Source organism: Ambystoma mexicanum, chromosome 2q, assembly GCF_040938575.1.
Source record: "Ambystoma mexicanum isolate Mex_15411 chromosome 2q, UKY_AmexF1_1, whole genome shotgun sequence".
Taxonomy (NCBI): domain Eukaryota; kingdom Metazoa; phylum Chordata; class Amphibia; order Caudata; family Ambystomatidae; genus Ambystoma; species Ambystoma mexicanum.
Window position 1 is genome coordinate 496,314,158 of NC_090924.1, and position 21,106 is coordinate 496,335,263.

Below are 21,106 nucleotides of genomic sequence, written 5' to 3' on the forward strand. Positions count from 1 at the left end.
GCGTAGGCCGCCCACCTCTTGACCCTACGGTCTTTTAGAGTCTTTGGCTTAAGAAGCCGACAAGCCGTGCAACCCTCTTTGTGATCGAGGGGCAAGCAGCGGTTACACCGTGAATGCTTGTCCTTCCAAGTAAACTTGCCCTTGCAAAGCGGGCAAAACCTAAAGGGTGTCCTCTCCATAGCCGGGGCAATAAATCGTGATAACGACCCCAAGGGAAAGGAAGGGGAAAAGGAAAGGCATTCTCAGAAAAGAACCAGAGATGTCCCACGACCCCACTCTCCCTACTGTATTTGGCCTGTGAGGCCAGGCCACGTGTTCGGCAACGCCGAAGGATCTCCTCCGCTCGTCCCCTCCGTCGAAGATCTTGCTCGGCGGAGACAGCTTCACAACTGCGTCGAGGGAGGGATCGATGTGTTATATATTAAATAGGAAAAAGACCAAAGGTCGAGGAGATGAAATCAGCAATGTCTCTCGAGGAGCTCCGCGTAAAGGCGACCAGTAGCTGGGCAGAAAAAAACAATCTGAGGGACCTCGACGCGTGAGGGATTGTGGGTACAACGCACGTCACTATAGGGATAGTATTTCAGACACGCCTTGTCGACGTCCCTTTTCGACTACGAAAAACAAAATGCAATACTCCGCAGTGACCACTGGATGTCGGACCTATGCACAGCATGTGATTCTAAGCAGATTAACAAACATCAGAAAAGTAGTTTCTTTCTGAAAGGTGCTTTTCTTTAATACTGGACTTCTGTGGTTGTTTTTCGGGATTTGAAAATAGTGACGACGACAGGGCTTCCTCTGAAGAAGAGATAGTTTATGAATGGGATTATTAAGAAAATGTTTAGCCCAAAAGGTTAAGTCATGACATGCTCCTGTTGAGCGTCGTGAGAAGATTTATATTAATACTGTTTGGCCCGAGTTGATAAGCTAGGCGAGAGAACGAGGTGAGCTGAGACATTGAGGTGAATCAGAAGCTACAGAGCGAAAAAAAAAAACATCCGATCAGCTGTAATCACCCGAATGACTGCTTACAGCCCCCACCCTTGCGAGGGAGGAGCAGGCAGAGCGAACCGAACAGCTGAGAGATACAGTGCAGCGCCGCCAGAGCCCCACTGTTGCACAGGAGGCCGGCCCAGTGAGACAGCCGATTGTGCAAGGCATCCCACAAATAGGAGGGGGCCAGAATCTCTTCGGAGGCACTCGGAACGAGTCGGGAGTCCTTACAGGAGGTGAGAAAGGCAAACTGCTGAGTTAGCAGGAGGAGGGGACGATCAAACAAGTGAAAGATTGGAGAGCAGTGAGAAGGAGTGAATAAATCTGAACTAAGAGGATAAAGCAGGAGAAGTTTGAGCCCTATTGACACTACCATTAAACCCTAACCGCCACGAGTGTAAAGCCAGACAAAAGACTGTAAGCAACCTACATGAATGGGCAAAACGGTCCTTCGGATTGTGACGTACTGAAAGCACAGGCGGGATAACATGTAAGTCGTCAAGGACTCTTCCACCAACTACTTCGTTAGCCACACCAGCCAAGTTAAAGACAATAAGAATATCTGTTAAAGTAAGGAGACAGAGTTCTAGTTGTTGAACCCTATTATTTTTAATGATATTAATTTAAACAAATAAACACAGTTTCAAGCCAAACCGTGCACTGACTAGTCTATACCCACCTGCGTTTTTACAAGACCTCTGTGTAACATTACAGCTCACATTCCCCTCTCGAGATAAGCCTGGCTGCTCAGCAACGCTACCGAAACTGTGTAGTAGACTTATACCAAAGGTTGGTTTGCTTACACCTGTAGTCCTAGTTGTGTGTAGTGGTCCCAAAGCATACTGCATACAAACTTTGCCGAACATAGATAAACTAACATCATAATCTTCTGCCCAATAAAAACACTGTTCTATACAATCACAAAATGCCAGTGAATGACTGCCTCAAACCTTGTGGCTCCACCAGGAAACAGATGTCACAACAAACCGGCCAGTCGGATCCCATTCCACGTCAGATGCTGTGTAGTGTTCCGCAATGTTCATGATGGTGCAGTCTGAGGTGTCGACAAATGCCAAGGCACCATTCATACTGGGGAAGACAAAAAAGTAACATTACTGCATACCTACAATATTGGAGATTACAGTGCTCATTTTGCTTAGGGACAAAATTGACAGGTACAAGAATGTAATAAAACTGTTCATGTGCCTATTTAAAAGCTTTACATTTGTATCTAGTGGATTCCACTACTCAAAAGAGAATCAAACTTTCACCCAGGCATGAACATACAGATCATGTGCAAGCGATTTCATCTAGGAAGTTGATGTTCACCATCAAACGCATTTCCTGTTTTCCACTAAACCTTTAATGCAAGGCCACTGGTTTTAACAGCAATGAGATTGCAGGCTAGGAGGAAAGCATAGGGATTTTTGATCTTGGTTTCGATTTGCACATTCATCAATAATTCCATTAAACAGGGGTGTTAAGGCCGAATTCCGATTTTTCAGGAATTTAGTTTCATTTAATGTGAACCCTAAACTTGACCAAAAAATCAAAAATTGTAGATCAACGGAGGAAATGGCAGAGGTACTATTAAAGACTTCCTCACAGTGCACCTATTTTTACGATACTGGAGAAGTCCATATGGCTCATAGGATAGTTTCAGTTTAAGCTTCCCATTTTGGCCGTAGGTGATTAGATCATGCCAATATATTTTTGTGCAGTAGGCTTGTGGCAGCTGTAACTTATCAAAAAAACAGTCCTAGGCACCCCCCTGCGCGAATGAACACAGCTAAATGACCCGTTCTTTGGAAAGGTACCCACTCGAGAGACCGCAGCCACACTTTAGCTCACTGTACCTTTCACACAAGGGAAAGTTCCATTTGCATATCAGTCTTTGTCCTGCCCACATGGCAGTCCAGAACCAAAATGCTATTGCAATTATCTTCATAACAAGAGTACCAACAGCAACCCCAGACAAGTGTTTCAGCTTTGTTGGGCCTCAGTAGTGAGGTGGAATTGTGCCTCTCTGAGCACAGTGAGCAAGGGCGTCCACGTCTGGATGAACCTAATTCCCTTTATATGTTTTATAAGAAATAGTCATAGGTGTTAGGGAGATTCTCAGAAATGTGCCAATTCCCTCCACCTTAGAGACCCCCAGCAACTTGGCTGGATTTTGAGGACTTGATTTTTTAACCTGGAGAGAGTGTGACCTTTTTTCCACTCTCTCATGTATTTTGTTATTTTATACACCGTTTGAGTTGTGGAGTCTGACAAACTCCATAGGCATCACCTTTTACATTGTGTCAAACAGCACCTTCAGTGCAGTGGCAGAGGGAAATCTTTCAGATTTTTCCAAAGGTTTAAATACCTTCTCTTAGATAAACTACTGTTTCCAAGAGCAGTAAAGTGAAATTGACTTTACTTACCATTGTAACTTTCTAGACCCAGCACACCCTATCTTACAATAGAGTGCTGCAGGGGTTGTCTAGTATCCCCTTTGTCTAGTTTCTCATGTAACATTAGGTTACCCTTTTCGCACTGAAGGGCTAGTGGCAGTGGTTTTGTTTGAACTACCATGGGGTGCCTTTACCGCGGGCTGCGTCTGCAGCTACAGTAAAGCACCAGCGGGAGCCATCTTTGTCAACATGGCCCCTGGGCCTTCTTTTTTCGCCATTTCTTTGTGGAAAGGTCCTTCTTGAGATTTGCTCTGCATGCCAAACCAGGTTTGGTCTTTGTTCAATTCCCCTTTCACGGGATTCAGGCGTGAAACCCGCCTCTGGCTCCAGAGTGTCTGGGGTAGGCAGGAAGTGAGGGAGGTGTCTGAAAATCCCTGTGCTTAATCTCCTTGGCGACCCAAATGCACTCTGATGATTGGCCGGCTGACTGTCCGGCAAGGACCGCCACCTTGCTGGGTGACTAACAGCTAGGCTGGAATGAATGGGAGAGAAATGAATAAAAGGCAAGTCTTTTGGCTTGGAAGGCAGTGTCGACCACTGGACGAAGGGACCGAAGAACAACTTGAAGAGGACGCCTGCTGCAACTCCTGGACCGTTGGTTGGCCCGGTGAAGCCCTGCTGCAGTGCCGAAACGCCAAGTTCGCATCGACAGAGAAGCCCCTGCAAGGACGACTTCTCCCCTTGAGTTGGTGGGACCAATCAACTCTAAAGTAAGCCACCTGGACATCCATCTCGAAGCTGGTTGAATTTCCACAGAGTTGCTGTTGGAAACCATATAGCCAGGGAGAGGAACACCAGATTGAGTGTTATTTTTAAATCAGACCCAAGCACTAGGAAGATCCCCCAGACTTCCCTGTTGCAGGACTGACCAAGCCTGAGCCACCTCAGAGTGCTGGAACCCCCAGAAGCGGTATCCAAGAACCGCAGTGTTGCTATTTGCTCTCAGACGCGTGGAGCTTAAACATCGAAGATCTGCTGAATTGATGTTTGCCCATTGCTGCCGCTGACCGTCCCATTGCAGAGCAGGAGTCCCCAGACGTCTTCCCTCTTGTCCCCTCCTGCTCCAGTGCTTAAGCGCGTGGGAAAGGACCTGGCCAGTCCCCTCCCATGCGGGAAAGGACATAGGAAGGGGTTTCACGTGCGGGGTGCGCTGGGAAATATTGGCCCTACCTTGGGCTTGGTTCGATGCTTCACGAAGTATCTCCTGGAGGCGACCTCTGGTAGAGCTCCCTCCACCTGGCTAGTCTGTTCTTGAGCACCTTCGAGGACAGCGAGTCACGCGCCGAACAGGATTGCCAACCGTGTTCTGAGCCAAGGCAATGTAGGCAGAGGGCGTGGGGGTCTGAAGTTGGGAATAGCCCGTTGCAGGATGGACACTTGATGAACCCTGTAGAAGTCAGCATGCGCCGGGGAGGAGCGTGACGCCCGTGGACCGAGTACCTGAATGATAGATAAGACAAAGAAGAAGTATCCGCGCGTGGAATTACATGGCCGAAGCCAAACCAAGGAGCGCTGGTGAATTCAGCCCGTTCCCGTCGACGTGGAAAAGGGGACTGAGGTGTGGCGCCAGAGGCAAAACAGGCAAATAAAGTCAATTTCCTCTTTACTACTCTTGGAGAAGGTATTTAAACATTATGAGCAATCCAAAGTACTTCTCTGTGACACTGTACTGAAGGTGCTGTGCATCACAATTATTTTTTATTAGCTTTTGGTTTTTAAAGAAACCTTATAACTATACAACAGAATAAAAACAATCGAGCCAGAAAAAAAATAAAAAAAATAAAAATAGAACAGAATTCAGAGGGGAGATCAAAAAGAAAAGAAAAAAAAGGGAGATTCATAAACAACATGCATATATACAGGGAAGTCACCCAGGACCTTCACAGTACGCATCATGAAACAAGGGAGAAGTCCCAATTCAGAAAGGAATTCAACCCACCTTTTATATCTGCAACATCAAAGCTACATCCCCTGATTTAAGTCTAGACCTCCCATTCAGACGAGGACTAAAGAAGCAGACACTGATCACTCACCTCAAATTTATCAACTTCAAGTCTCGACTTTGTCTCAAGAAGTAGGTCAAAGACTTTAGGCAGGCCAATAATGCTAATGTTACCGAAACATGTTTACTTGACATCAGCATTGGCCACCAATCTTCCAAAGATAGTTTGAAATTTAGTGAAATCTGTTTGGCCATTTTGACCTCAGCCAACTCATCCCATGGCATAATGGGGTTAGATTAAACAGTGTCTCAAGTTCACAATTGCAGAGTGCACTGAAAGTCCCGCTGTTCAGGAATTTTACTAACTTCAGTGATTTCTCTGGTTGGACACAAGTTTAGCCTCAACCTCAGAAACTGGGCACGTCTAACGGCACGGAAATTTGGCTACATAGGGCAGCACCACACCTCTTGCTCTAATGTCCCAAAAGTTATTGCTGTACATTTTTGCCTTGTCTCTCAAGTCCAGAGTGAATCCAGTCAAATTCGTAGAGTTTTCTCTTGACGTTGGTGGGATTATTCCATAACGAATCTGCAGATTCCCGCAGCTCGTCCAGAATCTCTCTACAGGCTGAACTCCACGTTATTAGTAGATGGTCCAAGGCGCCTGACATTGCTTTTCCAATGGCTTCGAGGCCACCTACCAAGTTCTGATCACAACATTTTCTGAAGAGAGGGTTTTCCAAACTATGATGGAATAAATCAAAGTTAGGCCCAACTCGACCCAGACTGTGAATTGGGACGCAGTTGGGTAATTTTAAGACAGTTCTCCAAAATAAACCCTCCAGTTTACCCCAAACTGTTACAGATAATGCAAATGAGGCTTCTGCCCCATTCTTCAGAATGGGGACTACTTTGAGGCGATAAAAATCAATGGGGTCAAGGAGAATTTACAATAACGATTTTGAATAATGCTTGCTTGGGCAGCTAACTTCTTCATTTTACTCCGCAAGGTGACCTTCCCTTTGGGCGTCTGGAGCACTATCATTCAAGCATAGCCCCAATTATGTTAAATCAAGTCACTTGGAGGATCTTTTTCCGTTTATCTGCCCTTTAGATGGATCATTGTTTTTCCTTTTTCTGCAGCCAACAATGAGGATTCTTGATTTTTTTTTACTTTTATCTTTAAACCATTTGTATATACATCTCTCTGCAGGGCGTCCAGCTGCCCACCTGGGTTTGATCAGTAAATCAAATAGTCTGCAAATAATAGTCAAACGATTGGAATTCCCGCCAGGTGAGGTGGGAAGCATCTAATAGAATCGAACGCCCTGTGAATGTCAGAAATGAAGAGATTGAAAATAGCCGGCGCCAAACGGCACCCTTGCTCAAGTCCATTAAATGTTGATATGGCATCACTCATGAGCCCTTTTCTGTCTAATTTGACACGAAGGGAAGTTTGTTCATGGAGTAGTAGCAATGCTTTTCTTAAATCCGGCGGACATGCCTACGATTTCAATTTTGCCCAGAGAAATCTTTTATCGACAGTGTCGAACGCCCGGGCAAGATCAATTGAGGCGACCAACAGTACTTGGCGCGGCTTCATTTTTACTTTAGTTTTTACGATGTTCAAAACGACTACATTCACTGTTCCCAGACCCTTGGTGAAACCAAACTGCCACGGGTCAAAGTGCCCCGAATCTTTTGCCCAACCGGTAAGGGCTTTGAGAAGGTGTGTTAGGCAAGAATGTATTCAGTACCCTTTGGGAGCACTACAACAACCCTGACCTACTGGCAATAAGAACCCAACATTTGGTATAAGTCTGTACTACACAGGTTGGTAGCGTGTTGAGCTACCAGGCTCCTCTCAAGAGGGGCCAATGTGAGATGTAGGTGAGTTAGAGATTCACAGTGTCAAGTATTCAAATAAACTTAGACACAAGGTTTCTTGATTAAACAATTATTGATTTAACAGTCAGAGTAAGCCTTCTTCAGAAGGGGGCAATATAGTTGTAACACAAATACACTTCAAAATACACTTAATATTTCTAAATCAGTAAGTACCCTTTTGGGATGGCACACACACTTCCTACACCCTCAGGTGACTTTAGTAACTAGGACACTGTGGACATTAATCTACCACATTTTGCATCTAGAATCAAACTTAAGAGTTTGTCAAAAGAAAAAGGTTATTAGAACAGAACAAGAGATCACACAAATATTCTGAAGCAGGTAAGTACTTTTGGTAACCCCCAATGCAAAGTTAGTTAACCCCTTCCTGGAAGGAAGGCTTAACACAATGTCAGAGGGAAGAAGAGTCATTCAGGGAGCCAAGCTATGCCAAATTCAATTGGGCAAAAGTCTAGGTGAGCTGAAGAACTTCTCAGAGGTGTATAAAAGTCTGGCACAATGTTTTAGAAGTCTTTGTAGAAAAGAAGAATTCAAAGCAGGGCCACAAGCTGTTTAGGCTTGTGAAGTATAGAAGCTGCCAGCAACTCTACAGAACAACCACAAGAAGTCTCACCAACAGAGAACAAGTTCAGTTACACAAGAGTTAAGTTCTCTTAGTACAGTACCTTTAACGTTGATGAACAGTGTAGCAGATGGTTTCTGTTCCTGTGCAGCTCTGCAGTTCCTGGGCCTCAGTCGTGGGGATCAGAGGGAGGACGTCTGGGGACTCCTGCACTGCAATGGGACGGACACTGACCGCAATCAGCAATCTTCAAACAAGTGGCACTTCAGTGTTTCAGCTCCTCACATCTACAACAAATAGCAACACCGCGGATCCTGGCTGTCGAGATGGGCTTTCCTTGCATCTGGGGTCCAGCACTCTGAGGTGGCTCAGGCTCGGTCAGTCCGGAGGATCTTCCTGGAGCTCTTGGCCAGCTTAAAAGCAACACACACAATCTGGTGTTTTTCTGGTTATTCGGTTCCAGCAGCAACTGCAGTGGCATTTCAACAAGCTCCAAGAGGATGTCCAGGTGGCTTACTTTGAAGTTGATTGGTCCCACCAACTCAAGGGGAGTAGTCGTCCTTGCAGGCCTTCTCTAGTCGAAACAAAATTGGAGTTTCAGCAGGGCTTCACTGGGCAACCCAACGGTCCAGGAGTTGCAGCAGGCGTCCTCTTCAAGTTCATCTTCAGATTCCTTTGTCCAGTGGTCGACTGCCTTCCAAGCCAAAAATCATTGCCTTTTATGCAGGTTTCTCCCATTCATTCCAGCCTAGCTGTGAATCACCAAGCAGGGTGGCTGTCCTTGCCAGACAGCCAATCACCTAAGCAAAGGAAGTTCTGGGCACCTCCCTTGCTTCCTGCACTGCCAGACACCATGGAGCCAGAGGCGTGCTTCTCGTGAATCCTGCCAAAAGGCAAAATGAACCGAACCTGGTTTGGCACGCAGAGTAAATCTCACGAAGTACATTAAAAAAAAAAAAATCTCAAGAAGGGCCTTTCTACAAAGAAATGGCAAAAAAAAAAAAGATGACCAGGGCCATTCACAAAAATTACACCCTTGGGTGCTTGACTGCAGCTGCTAACGCAGCACGAGGTAAACGCACACCACGTAGTTAAAAGTAAACCACTGCAATCAGCCATTCATTGAGGAAAGGGTAACAAAAATGTGACATGAGAACCTAGACAAAAGGGGATACTAAGTAACCCCTCCAGCACCCGATATGGTGTGCTGGGTCTAGACAATTTACAATGTAAGTGGAGTCAATTTCACTTCACTGCTCTTGGAAACAGACGTTTATCCAAGAGATGGTATTTAAACCTTGGGAAATCTAAAAAGACTTCCCTGTGTCACTGCACTGAAGGTGCAGTGTGACAATGTAAAAAGATGCGGCCTATGGAGTTTGTCAGACTCCACAGCCAAAAGAAACGGTTCAAAATCACTTTAAAATACGAGAGTGGGAAAAAGGGTCTCGCGCTTTCCAGGCAAAACCTTAAAATCAGAGTCCAGCAAAAGAGCTGGGGTTTTCCAAGGTAGAGAGGAATTCGCACATTTCTGAGAATTCTCCCGAACAGGACTTTGCATAATTCATAGAGAACCCCAGATCCGTCAGTAGGGGGACAGTCCTCACCGTGTGGTCGACGGCGATGATCCTTAAGCTGGCCCGGATGGGCCAGTCGTCCAAGTAAGGGTAGACATGGAACCTTTGCAGTCACATATGTGCCGCCACCGGCACCAGGCACCTGGTGAAGGCCCTTGGGGCCGACTTCAACACTAAAGGAAGGGCCTTTTAATGCTGCCCCTAAACGACAAAGCGCAGAAACATGCGGTGTCCCTTGTGAATTGGGACGTGGAAGTACGCGTACTCCAGGTCCAAAGACAACAGAAAGTCTCCCTCTTTTAGCCGTCTGAGTGACCATTCAGAACTTCTGGGACTGGATGCATTTGTTTAGTCTTCGGAGGTCACGAATGGGCCTCCAGCCCCCGGTCTTTGTACTCACAAGGCAGTCCCTTGAGTACACTCCGGAGCCGCTTTGGGGCATGCTCTATCGCCCCCCCCCTTCTTTAGCATGGCCCGCATTCAGCAGCTGAGGGACGTGGTTTCCTGACAGGCCACTGGTGGTATTTGGGGACACTTCAGTTGCAACTCCAGGCTGTGTCCATGGACAAGAGCGTCCAGCACCCATCGGTCAGTGGAGATTGTCTTCCACACGCTGACAAAGTTCACCAGCCAGCCTCCCACCAGGGTGCACGGTTGGGGGCTCGACATTACGGCCAGTAATTCTTGCTTGGATGTCGACGGGCCACCTTGGGGTCCCTGGCGATGTTTTCCTCTGAAAGCCTTGGAACGGACCCGGTTGATCTCTTGGGCTGAGGAGTGGGAGAGCTGGCAGTACGAAGATGAGCTTGCACCGTAACACTTGGAAGAACGGGGAGACTTGCCTTCTGAGGATTGAAAGGACAGCTGTCGCTGCTGTAGCGTGCCCAGGGCGTGGGCCGTCTCAGTGTCCGCCTTGATGGCCTGTAGAGACTCATTTACAGTCTTCCCGAAAAGATTGTCTCCAAAGGGCATGTCTAAAACCCTCGTCTGGACGTCCTGTCGAAAGTTGGTGGCCTTGAGTCAGCCTTGGCGAAGGCAATCTATGCACATTTAGTGGAACCCCGCATCAGCGATGTCCGTGGCCACCGAGATGGTGTGGTCCGACACCACCTCGCCTTCTTGTAGAATCTCCAACGCCTCCGACCTCTGGTTGTGGAGTTGGAAGTCCACAATGGGGGCAAGCTTGAACCTTAGCTCTCAGTAATAGCGTGCTACGATAGCGAGGACATCAAGCGTCTCTGCAGAGTAGATAACGCGTCGTCCCATAGTATCCAACTTCTTCCCCTTGCTGTGCTAAGGGGTGGACGCTGCCGAGGAGGAACAGCCCAACAACTTCTTGGCCGCTGCAGAGACCAAAGAGTCCCGCGACAGTTGAGCCCACAAGCACCGCAGAGTCCGGCATCCTGTATTTCTTCTCCAGGCAGTCACTCTTTGCTGGGGCCGTAGAAGGGTTCTTCATGAGAGACAGGCCTTTGTCCCAAATATCATCCAAGAGTGGGAATCAAAGGGTGGTCTTTCCCTTGGCCTTGTGGCGCTGATATAGGAAGCCCTCCTACTCCACTGGTGCGAGCAGTTAGAGCTCCGAAGCCCTGGAGATCATCGCATGAAACAAGCCTATTTTGTCCGGCGGTGAAGATCTGGGAGGCGGCGACAGGAGGTCCCCATCCCACGTCATCGCTGTGTCAGGGTCTGTTTCATCCTTTGGGGGAGGGGAGGGTGGCAAGGAGGATGTGGGTGCCTCTTCCTCTTCTTGGACGGTGGTTCCCCCCAATGCAAGAGGGTCAGCCGACACCAGAGCCGCAGGCAGGGCCATAGACGTAAACGGCATACTCCTATGCATCTCGGATGCCAGTGTATGTAGAGAGAAAGTCAACAGAGCTATCTAGGGGACAGCTGATGCGGAGGGCAAATAGGAAGCTGAGGAGCAGTAATAGCCAAGGCCCTCCGTCACCTTCCTCAACAGTACCTTTGTCGGAGCCCTAGTCGTTGGGCCAGACCCCAACATTTCCCTTGTCGCCTCCACCCTCCTGGATGGTCTGAAGGTAGACTAGCTCCGCTGAGGAGATATCCGTGCCCTGGAGGACCTACGCGCACCCCCCTTTCTTCGCATCCAGAGGGGACAGTCTCGGGGAGATGACTGGCATCTTCTTTTCTGGGGTCTTCTCAATGGATTGGAAGGAACAAGTTACTTACATGTAACTGTTACTTAAATGTAACTGTTGATCTCCAGCATGGATCTTCAGATTTGGTAGCACGTAAAGTGGCAGTAGGACCAAGAGAAGAGCTGCAGAGGGGTAGGTGGGAGGGTTTGCATGTGAATCCATGCCAGACCCATACTGGAGAACAATTACAGGTAACTAACTTGTTTCTTCTCCAGGATGGGGTCTAGCATGGATTCACATGCTCATGAATAAATACATAGCAGTACACACATGCACAACCACGCGAGGTGGCAAGGCTCAACATAAGCATCTTACCTCCTCACCAGGCTCACCAGGCCGACCCTGGAATCCTGGTCACAGTAGAATCTCGTGAAGGTGAATGTCAACCACCACGTAGCAGCCCTGCAGATGTCCAGCAGGGGCATACCAGACAGGAACGCCAAAATTGCAGTGATCACTCTGGTTGAATGGGCTCTGACAGCCAGGCAACGGTCGGTTCGCCAACCGGTGACAATGGGCGATGCAGCCAGAGCGCCTCCTGGAAATGGAAGCCTTGGAGAAGGCCTTCCCATGGTTCACAGGATCAAAGTTCACAAAAAGTTGTGACGTCTTCTGGAAACACTTTTTGCGGTCCACGTAGCACTTCAGCGCTCTAACCACATCCAGCGAGTGCAAATTCCTTTCAGCTGGCGAAGGGAAGAAAACAGGTAACAGCAAGGGCTCATTGAGATGAAAGTCCGACGATACCTTGGACATGAAGGAAGGATGCGTCCGTAGCACTACCCTCGTCTCGTGAAATGTTAAGTACCGTGGTTTACAAGACAGGGCCTGGATCTCTCCCACTTGTCGTGCGGAGGTGATGGTCACAAGAAACGCTGTCTTCCACGATAAGAATTTCAGTGGTGCCGAAGGCATAGGCTCGAACAGTGGACCCATGACCCTAGTCAGTACCACATTGAACTCCTAGGCCAGGGCCTGAGCCTTCACCAGCGGGAACTAACAAATGTCCTTTGACGAACTCCTGGACCAGGCGGTGTGACCACAGGTACGACCGTCCCGAGGTCCAGGTGTAGCGGGAGATCGCCGCCAGATGAACCTTAATGGACGCATGCGCGAGTCCTGCTTTGGCCAGCGCCAGCAAATACACAGCTGCCGAGGAGCCGTATTCCATAGAGGGTCTGCCGAGACTACTGAATCCAGGGAAGGCTGGGACCTTGAACACTTGGGTGCAGAGTCCGGCACTCTGTACTTTTCATACCGGTCCCTCTTCGCCGAGACAGATGGCGGGTTCTTCATAAGGGATAGTCCTTCGTCCCAAATGTCATCCAACAGAGGAATAGACAGCACGGTCTTCCTCTTTGCCTCACGGCGTTGGTACAGAAACCCCTCTTTCCTCGAGGGTCAGCTGGAACAGGTCCGAGGCCCTAGATAGCATGGCATGGAACAAGCCCATCTTGTCGGGCGGGGAGGCTCTAGGCGGGGGAGATGGGAGGTCTCCCAACCCGTCGTCATCCGGGCCTGTCCTAGTCATCGTGTCCGGGTCGTATCCTCCTTCGGTGGAGGCGCGACGGGTGAAAAGGCGGTAGAGGGTGCACTCTCCTCTTCTTGGTATGTAGTGCACCCGATCCCAGTGCCGCAGGATCTTCCGGCACCGCGAGATCCTCATCGGCAGAAGGGGCATCCTCATCCGAATGTCCGAATCTCCGAAATCAAGGTGTGGAGTGCCTGGAGAATGTCCACCGAAATGTCCACTGTGGGTGGAGGTGGTGTCCAAGGTGGCGGAGGGACGGTGGCAGCGGCCTGCTCCTCCTCATCAGTCTCGTCGCCACTCTCGACATCTCCCTCGTCGGGGTCCCTCCCGTAGGCCTAGGCCTTGACAAATTTCTTCTCCAAAATGGTCTGAAGAGTAGAACGTTCCTACTGAAAGGAGATATCGGTACCCTGCAGGACAACCGTGCCCCCCACACCTCTGTTCGACCAGGGGAGACTGTTTCAGGGAGATGACTGGCATCACCTTCTCCCGAGTCTTCTCTATGGGCTGGAACGACAATTCCCTCCCGGTAGGCAGGGAACCTCTAGTCTTGGGGACCGTACCCTGCGAAGCCGCGGCCTTAACTCAGGATGCCACCACGCCTTCAATGGACAGCTTAGCTGGGTGACTCGGGACCGGCATGACCTTGTTCGCCGAACCGGAGCGTGGTCTAGGGTGCCAGGGATGCTGTGCCCGCCCTGGCCGCTGGGCAGCCTGTCGCAAGGGCGCTCCCAGTGCCCCTGGACTCATACGCTTGGCTTTCTGTTGGGCCCCCTTGGCCTGGGCGCCCTCAAAGTTCTTAGAAGACCGTGCAAATTAACAAGTTATCAACTCGTAACGTTCTTTCGACTGGATGTTCCTCCAACGTATTCCTCATCTTAGATATATTCGTCCAGTTTAGCTGCTTCAGAAATGTCTCGTCAGAGGGCGCTGTGCGTCGATATCGTCGAGTCGAAGTCCCTCAAAAGGCCTCCGTCAAGGGGGGGCGTCGTTGGGAATACAAGTAGCATGCGCAGCGCTCGTTGGGCTGTTCTGTTTTTCCCCTCTTGCTCTGCTGTATAGATAGTGTAGGTAGCCAGGTGTCAGCTTTGCGAGGAACACCAGAAAATCTACGGGGGTGTAGAATGGGAGGGCGATGAAGAATACATTGGAGGAACATCGAGCCGAAAGAACGCTACCAGTTGGTAAGTAACTTGTTCTTTGAATGGATTGGGTCCTCCAACGTATTCCTCAACTTAGATAGACTCCCAAAGCAGTGTAAAAGTTCTTTGGAGGAGGGAGTAATTTTTATTATATAGATGAACAGTACTGCTTTACCAAAAGCAAGCTCTTTAGAGTGGGAGGCATCTAGATTATATAATTTAGAAAAAGTGTGCAGCGAAGACCAAGTTGGTGCTTCACAAATCGATTTGATTGGAACACCTCTTTGAAGGGCTGTCGAAGAGGCTATGCCTCTGGTTGAATGGGCCCTCAAGCCTTCTGGTGGATCATTGCCTGCCAATCTCTAGCATTCTGAAATGCAAAGCACAATCCAATGTGATAGGGCTTGTTTTGACGCTGATTGACCCAACTTTATTCCGGTGCAGCCAATGAAAAGTTAATTATTCACTCTAAGCTTGGAGAGCCTAGAAATGTAAAAGCATAGAGCTCTTCTCGGGTCCAGTGCAATCTCCCCCCCCACCTCCTTGCTGGGATGAGGTGGAGGATAGAACACGGGCAGAATGATCTGATTTAAATGGAAATCGGACACAACTTTAGGTAAGAACGAGGGTTTAACCCTCAATACAACTCTGCCCTTGTGGAACACCGTATAGGGTGGCCCAGAAGACAGTGACTGCAACTCGCTCACTCTTCGTGCAGATGTTAAAGCAATCAAGAAAACTGGTTTCAACGTTAGTAATCTTAAATGGCATGTGTGCAAAGATTCAAAAAGGGCACACATCAAAAACATTAGAACCAGATTAAGGTCCCAAACTGGGACTTGGAAAGAAGAGGGAGGAAACACACTGGTGAGTCCCTTGAAGAATTGTACTATCAAAGGAATTTTAAAATAGGAACATTCTTCCAGAGAGCTCTTGAAGATGGAAAGCGCTGCAAGATAACCTTTAATGGTCCCAACATTCAGACCTCTATGTGCCAATGATAAGAAGGATACTACTGCTGGAATAGGACACAGAAAAGGAACATTCTTTTCCCTGCACCAGTTGCAAAACTTCTTCCAGCGGTAACGGTACAAAGATTTTGTTGATGGCCTTCTCGCCGAAAGCAACACCGCCATGACGGCATCCGGAAGGTCCCAATCCTTGTGTCTCAACCTTTCATATACCAAGCATGAAGATTGAGAGTCCTGACCTCTGGATGGGGAACCTGGCCCTCCTTTTGTGTGAGAAGGTCCTCTCTCTGAGGAAGATGTAACAGAGGGCAGATGGACATATCTAGAAGGCACCGGGTACCACCTTCTCCTGGCCCAATCCGGGGCAATTAGGATCATGTGGTTTTTGAACCGCCTTAGCCTCCTGATGACTTGAGGCATGACGGGGATCGGAGGGAATGAGTATAGCAGTGGGAAGTTCCACTCCACCACGAACGCGTCCCCTAGGGAGAAATTCCCTTAAGCAATACCATTTCTGGTTGATTCTGGACGCGAACGGGTCTACTTGAGGGGTTCCACAAAGGGTGAAGATCTCCTGAAGGACTTCCTGAGCCAGTTCCCACTCGAGGGACAGTACTCTGCCTGCTCAGAGCGTCCGCTTTTATATTCTTCTCCCCGGCTAGATGAACTGCAGATAAGGAGATTCCTTCCTGAATTGCCCAATACCAGAGCCGCGTTGCCTCTCTGCACAGAGGTAGTGACCCTACACCTCCTTTATTTAGGTAATGCGTGGCCACTGTGTTGTCCGTTATTATCAGGACATTTTATTCCCTGACAGATGGCAGAAAAGCCTTTAGCACTAGTCTGATTGCTCTCAGCTCTAAAAAGTTGATGTGTAGCTTGGAATCCGATGGAGACCAACGACCGCTGATTGTCAGATCATTGGCATGAGCTCCCCAACCCATCAGTGAGGCGACCGTCACTACTGTAATCTCTGGCCATGGCTGGCAAAAACATTCTCCTTTTAGGATGTTCTCTGTGCAAGTCCACCACAGAAGATCCTGCCGAACCTTGTTCGGCATCTGAAGGAGATCCGTCATTTGTCCTGAGAACTGGGACCATGGAGTCTTTAGAGCCCATTGAAGGGATCTCTTCCTCATGCGTGCTTCTGGCACTAGGGAAATGCAGGATGCCATGAGGCCAAGCAACCTCAAGAAGTCGTAGGCCTGGAGATTTTGGGCATTTTTCGAATTTGGAAACATCTGAAGAATGTCTTGAGCCCTCAACTTGGGAGGCAAGCTCTTTCCCCAAGTATGTGTCTAGTACAGCCCCTATGTACGGGAGCTGTTGGGAAGGTGTCATTTGTGACTTCTTGAAAGCGAGGGAGAAGTCTGGAGGAAGTGGCAGGTGACTTTCAGATGATTCAGGGCTTGCTCGGCAGAAAACGCCCTGACCTACCAATCGTCTAGGCAGGGGTAGATGTGAATCCCACCTCTCCCGAGGTGCGCTGCCACCACTGCCATAAACTTGGCGTCGACCCTCCGGGCAGAGGTTAACCCGAATGGTAGGACTCGAAACTGATATTGCGAGTCGACAACCGCAAACCTCAGGTATTTTCTGTGCTCAAGATGGATTGGCACATGGAAATAAGGATCCTGAAGGTCCAATGTCACCAACCAATCCTTAAATTGAAGGGCCTGAAGGATCTGAGAAAGAGTAACCACTCTTAACTTGTCCTTCCTGAGGAGCTTGTTCAAGCCTCCTAAGTCCAAGATGGATCTCAGTCCTCTGTCCTTTTTGGGGATCAAAAAAATATGGGGAGTAACATCCCTTGTTCCTCTCCGCTACAGGTATTGGTTCTATAGCACCTTTCTCTAGCAGGGTTAAGACTTCCTGCTGTAGGAGCAGGTCTGGAAACTGTAATCGAAGATTTGCCAAGTGCCAGCTTTTTGACCAGTCCCAGTGCAGAGCAGGAGACACCCAACGTCTTCCCTCTTGTAACCACGACCAAGGCACAGCAAGATCTGCAGGAATGGCCAAGAACAGAAGTCACCAACTGCAGCCTTTTCTTCATTTGTAAGGTACTGTGAAATAAGACAAAGTACTTACCTCTCGCGGTGAAAGTGCTTGAAACGTTTGCAACTCGCAGGCCTAATCAGCTTGTGACCCAACATAGAATTCTTCTTTTTACAAATTACTTCTGAGAACTTTTGCAGAGACTTTACCGTTGCCAGAACCGGTTTATCCTATCCAAGACTTTAGCCCATTGACTTTGGACTAGCCTATTGAATTGACTCAAGTATTTGCACTGTCTAAGAAAAATTGTAACCTTTCATGTCCTAATCTTTACCGGTTACTCCTCTTGAAAAGTATTCTGAAATAGTATTGAACTACATTTGTGTGCAATTATATTGCCTCCTTCTTATGAATGTTATATAACAGATACATTAATAAGTATTTATCAAAGAAACCTTGAGTGTAAAAGTTTATTTGAACACCTGTGATTGTAGACCTCCGTGTAACATTACTGCTCACATTCCCCTCTTGAGATAAGCCTGGCTGCTCGGCTCTGCTGTTTAGTACAGACTTATTGTTGAGCTCACCTGGTCTCTGCGGAGGCGTTGGGGCGCGGTTGCAGCCCTCCCGGGGTGAGATTGCTCGGGTCCTACTTCGTCCTCTGCGCTTATGTGGTGACTGGTGGTAATAGGTGATGCTGCTCAGGCCTGCTCCTGCATAGAGAATAGGGGGCGCGAGTATGCCAGCTTGTGCGCCTGATGCCCTTCCAGACCCCTTCTCCCAAACCGTGGTACCAGTGAGATGCACTGTCCCTGGAATGCTCACCTGTTGATTAGGTTTGGCAAGCACTCCATCCTGCTGCTTCTGGCAGGGGCGCTTGTATGATCTGGAGTGAGTTCCTTCACTGGTCCTTGCTCTTGGTAGTGCAGTCCAGCTGCGACTAAGCCACTATACTTCAGTTAAGTGTTCCTGTTTGCCTTTGTCTTTCCTCGTCTGTTTTTGTTGTATTGTAAAGTTTGTCGTCTTGTATTGCTGTCCGTTGCACTTGATGTTTGCTCTTTTGCTTTCTTCCCTTGCAGGTGATGTTGCCGGCCCGGCAGAAGCTGCAGAGCTCGAGGCGACAGCCAGAGGGAATGAGGAACGAAGCTGCAACGATACAGTAGCTGGTACATTAACTAGGGGGCACGCAGGGTTCAAATGTGGCACGGCCCTAGGACGGATGTTCTAACCTTGTCTTTCTTCTTCACAGGGTCCAAGTTCGTGGATGCGGAGTGCGGTGCTGCTGTGTCAGGAACAAGATCACTGGATGTCAGGAGAGGAGTATGCAGATGAAGCACCAGTTTCCTGGAGGCGAGTATGCAAGAGAACGCCTGGTTTCCAAAGGCAAGTAAACTGGTCCAAGCGGCGGTGAGCGTCATGTTGCACGGGATTGCACAGTAATGCGAAGCACCGGCCTTAAGGTTGGAGAAGCTTATATAGCTGAGCTTCTGAAGCCACGCCCCACCAGGTTCAGGCTGCCACACCAGATGAGTCAGCACATGAAGACCAGGCCTAGGGAGCCACACCCAATGAGTCAGCACGTGAGGATGTTCTCCGGAATAAAGGCTTTCAGCTCCTGAAATGTTCTTGTAAAATAAAAAAGCACCTCCGCACTGAAATAAAGTGTTCCTGCTCACATCTGTATATGAGCCTGGCACCAAAGGCGCCAGGACGAGTCCAGCCAGGGCCCCAGTGTTTATAGGTCCCAAAGAGACATAAGGGAGTCAAATGACCCATTGCCCACATCACTAGATGGTGTGGTTTATGTGTTCTGGGGACATGACACAAAGGTTGGTTTTGCTTACACCTGTAGTCCTAATTGTGTGTAGTGGTCCCAAAGGGTACTGCATACAAACGTTGCCTAACAATTGGTTTGGACTTGCTTAGAACTACATTTATGTCATGATCCATGCCCCTGACCCCCTCAGGTATAACAGCCGCCTGGCAGCAGTGGGGCTAAAGCCCGTCACACTGGCCCCAGGGGCCTTAAAACTCCATCAGAAAGTTACATGGAGTCAGTTCTGACGCCTTTGGCGCCAGGCTCGCTATCAGAAATAAACCAATACCAGTTTTGGACCTTAATCCAACATGGAGGCCTATTACACAGCTCAGTTCTTTAGAAGCAAGCCATGCGGACTAGTGTTTTGGGTGTGGCTGGGCCTGGAACTACTTTACCTGGGCTATTTAAACCACACCCAAACAGAACATGCTTCGCGTTATTCTACACTCCTGCAGTGTAACGCTCACCGTGTCCAGCTCCTGCACATCCGCTTCTCCAGCGGCCCGATCCGGATTCCATCAATAACCTGGAAGAACAAGAACAGCATTAGCGAGCAAGAACACTTACCTGTGAAGTAACCTGACTTGAATCCATCCTGCGCTTCGCTTACCATGCCCATATCCGGAGTTCGCCGCAAAGGTAAAGAAACAAGGACAGCATTAATAATGCTCACCTAGGCAAGCAGCGAGTCCTGGCAGCACCGTGCGCTTCGCTTACATCGCCCATCTCTGGGTTTCACTGCAACCTGCAAGGGAGAAGGAACAAGGTCAGCATTAACAAAGCACTTATCTGGGCAAGCAGCACTTCGGTCGCTCATCACTCCAGAACATCACTGCAACCTGTACAAAGATAAAACAGTTAGCAATTAACACCAATAAACAGCGCAGTGCTCCGCGCATCAATAACTCACCGTGGTCATCGGCACGGCAACTCCAAGATCGCAACCATCCCTGTGATAACGAAGAGACATTGTTAGGGAACAGCGTAGTGGAGCAAGACGCCGAGAAGACAGAAAACGGAGGAAAAGAAAGACAGAATAAAGACAGACAAGACATTATAACTCACCTGGAAGACAGCAAGCAGAGTCGGAGTCATAGCCGGTCTGGACCCAGCATAAGGGCACAAGGACCAGTGAAGCAACTAGGTCGATGGAACGCCGGCACCAACCACACGCCCCTGCACAGAGACGCAGGACCGAGAGCTCAACGCCACAAAAAAAAAACGCTACCCAACGGCTAGCACATAAACAAGCAGAGAGGGGTCTGGGATAGCGCTTAGACCTCCATCCAGTACCCCCGTGGATACCAGGTGAGCTTAACAGTTTAGGTGTTCCAATTTCGGTGTTCTTTCAAGTATAGTGTTTTCCAATAATATGTTTATATGATCTGTGATGGTATTTATTCTCCCCCTGAACGGACACCCCCCCCACACCCCCCACCACCACCACCACCACCACCACCACCACCACCTCCCTCTCCAAAACTTATCTGGGCATACCTTTTATTTAAATAAACCATTTATTTTTTACAATACATAGTGTTTGTGTTTCTTTGGGCCATTTGTATTACAATTTATTTGTACTGATTATACAGCCCATTCTCTCTCGTAAGGTAAGCCTGGCTGAACTCAGGTGGTACAGCCTTATGCTAAGAGGGAAGGCTTGTACTGCCTCAGTTCAATGAATTAAGCCCTTAGTTGGACTTCAGAAAAACTGTCTTAGCATGGCGCAAGAGTGTTCTCTGTGGCAGAAGGTGGGAGGGCGCGTTACCTGCTCACTAGTAGTGAGTGACAGGCATTTCAGGATAGGCACAGACTTAGCAAAAGTCAGAGCTCCTAAGGAAAACAGTTCAAACAAGGAAGTATCTCACTTCAGAGCGGTTGAAAGGGTCCAGGGACTTCTGAGAAGACACCCTAGGAGGATTCCAGCAGTGTGCTTGGGTGAACTGGATGAGAAGACTCCAAACAACAAGAACATCCCAAAGCTTTACATAAATCACACAGGCTTAATGTAAGTAAATACCCCAGCCACCACAATACCTCAGCCA

General features: G+C 48.6%; 1 protein-coding gene across 1 annotated transcript in view; it reads right to left on the reverse strand.

The window, feature by feature from the left end:
* Window positions 1-21,106, reverse strand: part of EIF3B (eukaryotic translation initiation factor 3 subunit B) — a 356,055-nt gene that overhangs the window by 84,405 nt on the left and 250,544 nt on the right. Inside the window, exon 14 of the mRNA XM_069647617.1 lies at window positions 1,947-2,085. Coding sequence (XP_069503718.1) covers window positions 1,947-2,085 — 139 coding nt within the window. The remainder of the gene's footprint in view (window positions 1-1,946; window positions 2,086-21,106) is intronic.